Source organism: Drosophila novamexicana, unplaced genomic scaffold (genome assembly GCF_003285875.2).
Source record: "Drosophila novamexicana strain 15010-1031.04,08,12 unplaced genomic scaffold, DnovRS2.1 tig00000072-arrow-arrow-pilon, whole genome shotgun sequence".
Taxonomy (NCBI): Eukaryota; Metazoa; Arthropoda; class Insecta; order Diptera; family Drosophilidae; genus Drosophila; species Drosophila novamexicana.
Genome location: NW_020824771.1, coordinates 2,039,992 through 2,045,587, shown reverse-complemented (window position 1 = coordinate 2,045,587; position 5,596 = coordinate 2,039,992). Strand labels below are relative to the sequence as shown.

The 5,596-nt window shown below is 36.5% G+C and overlaps 1 protein-coding gene across 1 annotated transcript; it reads right to left on the bottom strand.

Moving 5' to 3' along the window:
- Positions 1–4,040: 4,040 nt before the first annotated feature.
- Positions 4,041–5,185, bottom strand: LOC115771387 (arylsulfatase B; the record flags this gene model as incomplete). Its single annotated transcript, XM_030717072.1, has 4 exons — positions 5,039–5,185; positions 4,827–4,986; positions 4,268–4,753; positions 4,041–4,198 (listed from the first exon to the last, which is right to left on the bottom strand). Coding segments are annotated over exons 1-4 (918 nt in total), but the record flags the coding sequence as incomplete, so codon positions are not given.
- Between the last annotated feature and the right edge of the window lie 411 nt (positions 5,186–5,596).

The window sequence follows — 5,596 nt, the reverse complement described above, 5'->3', positions numbered from 1 at the left end:
TATATGGGGAGCTTAGTAAAACTAATAAATGCCGAGTTTGGTCAAGATTTGTTGATAAACAAAATGTTTTTTCATACTAAAACTTAATTATCGACCGATCGTTCCTATAGCAGCTATATGATATAGTAGTCCGATTTTAATAGGATATTGCATATATATGAGGAGCGTTGTAAGACTAATAAATGCCGAGTTTGGTCAAGATATCTTGATAACCAAAAAGTTTTTTCATACAAAAACTTAATTTTCGACCGATCGTTTCTATGGCAGCTATATGATATAGTGGTCCGATCTTAATAGGGTTTTGCATATATATGAGGAGCTTAGTAAAACTAATAAATGCCGAGTTTGGTCAAGATATCTTGATAAACAAAATGTTTTTTCATACAAAAACTTAATTTTCGACCGATCGTTCCTATGGCAGTGGTCCGATCTTAATAGGATTTTGCATATATATGAGGAGCTTAGTAAAACTAATAAATGCCGAGTTTGGTCAAGATATCTTGATAACCAAAATGTTTTTTCATACAAAAACTTAATTTTCGACCGATCGTTCCAATGGCATCTATATGATATAGTGGTCCGATCTTAATAGGATTTTGCATATATATGAGGAGCTTAGTAAAACTAATAAATGCCGAGTTTGGTCAAGATATCTTGATAAACAAAAAAGGTTTTTAATCAAAAACCTAGTTTTCGACTGATCGTTCCTATGGCAGATATATGATATAGTAGTCCGATCTTAATAGGATTTTGCATATATATGAGGAGCTTAGTAAAACTAATAAATGCCGAGTTTGGTCAAGATATCTTGATAAACAAAAAAGGTTTTTAATCAAAAACCTAGTTTTCGACTGATCGTTCCTATGGCAGATATATGATATAGTAGTCCGATCTTAATAGGATTTTGCATATATATGAGGAGCTTAGTAAAACTAATAAATGCCGAGTTTGGTCAAGATATCTTAATAAACAAAATGTTTTTTCATACAAAAACTTAATTTTCGACCGATCGTTCCTATGGCAGCTATATGATATAGTAGTCCGATCTTAATAGGATTTTGCATATATATGAGGAGCTTAGTAAAACTAATAAATGCCGAGTTTGGTCAAGATATCTTAATAAACAAAATGTTTTTTCATACAAAAACTTAATTTTCGACCGATCGTTCCTATGGCAGCTATATGATATAGTGGTCCGATCTTAATAGGGTTTTGCATATATATGAGGAGCTTAGTAAAACTAATAAATGCCGAGTTTGGTCAAGATATCGTGATAACCAAAATGTTTTTTCATACAAAAACTTAATTTTCGACCGATCGTTCCTATGGCAGCTATATGATATAGTGGTCCGATCCAGCTGGTTTTCACATATGTGCTGCGTGCAAAAGAAAGACGGAATTCTGCAAAAATTCATTAAGATAGCTTTAAAACTGAGAGACTATTTCGCATAGAAACAGACAGACGGACATGGCTCTATCGACTCGGCTGTTGATGCTGATCAAGAATATATATACTTTATGGGGTCGGAGATTTCTCCTTCTATGCGTTACACATTTCACGACAAAATTATAATACCCTCTGCAAGGGTATAAAAAAATCGTGCTCAGGGAATACGACTGTGAGGATGGTTGAGTTTTAGTAGGATAGTGACGTCACATTACCAAAAGCATGTATTATTATTATATAGAATAGGACTGGCATACATCAAATTTAATAAAATAAGATACAAATAGACTATCAACCTCTCACAGTAATAATAGTAAGTATATTCATATTTCATTATTTAGCTGTCACCACCTCCCCGCTACTACCTCATAGCTATAAATAAGTACATATGTAAGTAAACCAATTAATGCTGCCAACCAATATACATACATAAGCCACAATATAAATGCAACGGATTTCTTGAATATACTCAAATATTCTTTAAAGCAGAAAGATGCACTGTAGAAAATTTCATCAAGATCGGTTAAGAAAAAGTTATTAAATAAAACGTGTTTTGGCTTTCCTCGTATCAGCGGCAGCGAGCGCAATTTCAAAGAATTTTTGTACACATGTACACACACACATTCATGCGCATCTGCTTTGAATTCTATCAACATTGCAATTGCGATTGTATTGTTTTCTGTGCCGCTACCTTAATTTGTTTTTTTATACCCTTGCAGAGGGTATTATAATTTTGTCGTGAAATGTGTAACTCAAGAAGGAGACATCTCCGACCCCATAAAGTAAATACATACATATATTCTTGGTCAGCATCAACAGCCGAGTCGATATGGCCATGTCCGTCTGTCTGTTTCTATGCGAACTAGTCCCTCAGTTTTAAGGCTATCTTAATGAAATTTTGCAGAAGTCCCTCTTTCTGTTGCACGCAGCTCATATGTGAAAACCCGCTGGATCGGACCACTATATCATATAGCTGCCATAGGAACGATCGGTCGAAAATTAAGTTTTTGTATGAAAAAACATTTTGTTTATCAAGATATCTTGACCAAACTCGGGATTTATTAGTTTTACTTTACTCCCCATATATATGCAAAATCCTATTAAGATCGGACCACTATATCATATAGCTGCCATAGGAACAATCGGTCGAAAATTAAGTTGTTGTTTGAAAAAACATTTTGTTTTTTTCAAGATATCTTAACCAAACTCGGCATTTATTAGTTTTACTATGCTCCTCATATATATGCAAAATCCTATTAAGATCGGACCACTATATCATATAGCTGCCATAGGAATAATCGGTCGAAAATTAAGTTTTTGTATGAAAAACATTTTGTTTTTCAAGTTATCTTGACCAAACTCGGCATTTATTAGTTTTACTATGCTCCTCATATATATGCAAAATCCTATTAAGATCGGACCACTATATCATATAGCTGCCATAGGAACGATCGGTCGAAAATTAAGTTGTTGTATGAAAAAACATTTTGTTTATCAAGATATCTTGCCCAAACTCGGCATTAACTATTTTCCCTGTGCTTCTTAGATACGGGCAAAGCACTATAAGCATTATAAAAAGGTTGGGTCTGCAAGTGTAATAGATCTTCGGCGTGCCGAAGATAGCCTTTCTTTCTCGTTTCTCATTAAGACTGAATTATTGGCCGGCAAGTAGTTACGGGTTCGAGCCCTACTGAGGAAACTTTTTTTATACCCTGAACCCATTAAAAATGGGTATAAGTGTATATTGCATTTGTGCAAAATCCAAATGTATGTAACAGGCAGAAGGAAGTATCTCCGACCCCATAAAGTATATATATTCTTGATCAGCACAAAAAAACCCAGTCGATCTCCGTTTGTCTGTCCGTCCGTCCGTCCGTCCGTATGTATGAACGCAAGGATCTCAGAACCTATAAGAGCTAGAGACTTGAAATTTTAGATGTAGATGCTCCTAGTTCCCGCGCAAATCGAGTTTGTTTCCGATAATCGATAACTTACTCCGTTTCCAAGCAATCGATAAATATCGATATCGATATCCTGTTTTTGGGCAATTTTGGTAAATAATAAGAGCTAGAGTCACCAAACTTGACATATAGCTTCTAAAATAGAATATATATATGCATTTGATGTTGGAAAAAGGGGGTTCAGTGTATCGCCTAGTCGGGAGCTCCCGACTAAAACCTCTTACTTGTTTTTTTTGGAGGGGGGCTGCTGTGGCTGTTAAGTAGAGTCGGCAGCAAGTAATGCGGTAAGGTTTTTTAAAATTTATTTTAATTACTACAAACGAGCGCTTAGAGCGAACTGCATTTGTTGTTGGGCTAGCCCGACTAGAACCTCATACTTGTTGATATGTGGGTTGGATCCAACCGGCTTCAAAATAAATTTATTCGGACTGAACAATCAAGATAACGGAGCTGGAGACTAGTTAAAAACAAAGTAGCATAGACAGACAGGCGGTCTACTTATTGGAAACGGAAATGAATCCTTATAATTTATATATATTTAATGCAAACAAATTTCAATCTTCTCGAGAGTATTAAAGTATTAATTAAGAGTATAATTTGAAAAAAAGTATATTTAGCTTAAAGAGACTTACACCGCGAAAAGGATGGTTGGAGCCACTATTGGAGTGAATACCTAGAGTGGGCGCTCCATTGTCTGAGTAGAGTAGGACAATCGAGTTGTTAAGCATACCCCGGTCTAAGAGAGCACGCATTGTCTGACCCACACTCTTGTCGAGACTGGAGACCATACCTTGAAAGCAATATTAATTATTATATATTATATGTTTTTACATAATTAGGTAATTAATAAGCCTCTCACCCGCATAGGTGCGACGCTTGGGATCGCTTATGTGTTCAAATTTTGCCACTTCGTCGTAGGGAGCTTGCATGGGTTGATTCTCGTTACCTGTGTGCACGGCTAGATGGCTTAATACCATGAAGAGTGGGCGACTTAGGTCATGTTGTTCTATTATACGACGAGCTTCTTTCGTAAAAGCCTCCGTTGCATACGTGCCGTTATCCGAATGACAGCGTTGTAGATCGCGTCGAAAGTCAGCGCCTGCTGTGTAATTACTGTCCAACATATAATGGGTATGATCATAATAATCTATGTACCCATTATAGTAGCCAAAGTGATGATCAAAGCCGCGCATTATAGGCGTGTGGTCCTGTCGCCAGAATCCCAAATGCCATTTGCCAATGAGCTGCGTAGAGTAACCTTTATCACGAAAGAACTGGGGCATGAGACGTTCTCCTAGCGGCAATCCCCAGGGCTCATCTGATATTTGCACAAAATGTTGCATTCCTTTATCAAAAGGTCAAATTGAACTTTAGAAGGGACATTTTCAGAAGTCAGATTTTTCAGCTATTTTGCCTACCATTGTGTATGGGATACTTTCCGGTTAGCAGCGCAGCTCTTGAGGGTGTGCATAGATTAGGCACATAGTAACGATTAAGTATAACTCCATTATAAGCAAATGCATCAATATTTGGTGTTAGAATTTGATTAGAGCCATGAAAACTGACATCGTTAAAGCCCTGAGTAGTACTTTTTTTTTTATTTGATTCGTATATCATTTTGTTTAGTTACCATATCATCTATAAGTATAATTATTATATTTGGATTGGTTGGCTGCGTCACTCCTGCGACCTGCCTGAGGAACAAAAGAGCACCCAGGATGGTTGTAAATTGACTCAGTCCCATTGTTCAAAAACTTAATTTGTTGTCCATCTGTCATCGGCTGGTTGGTTGCCAGTGGAGATTTCATACAGACAATTTCAGATTTCTGAAAGACTACATTAAGAGCTTGAATAATTTAAGGGAACAAATGAATTTCCTTGTATCTTCTGCTGACAGACTTGGATAACTATAATATGTGTGAGTACATTTAGAAACAAGTAAGAGGTTCTCGTCGGGAGCTCCCGACTAGGAGATACCCTGAACCCTCTTATTCCAACACCAAATAAATTAATAAAAAAAAAGTTCCCTTGGTAGGGCTCGAACTCGCAACTGACCGCATTACTTGCTGTCGACTCTACTCAACAGCCACACCAACAATTAAGTACTTATGATAAAAAAAGGAACTAAAATAACATTACAAAAAAAAGATGCAATTACCATGCTATTAGAATGCGAAGCAGACGCGCA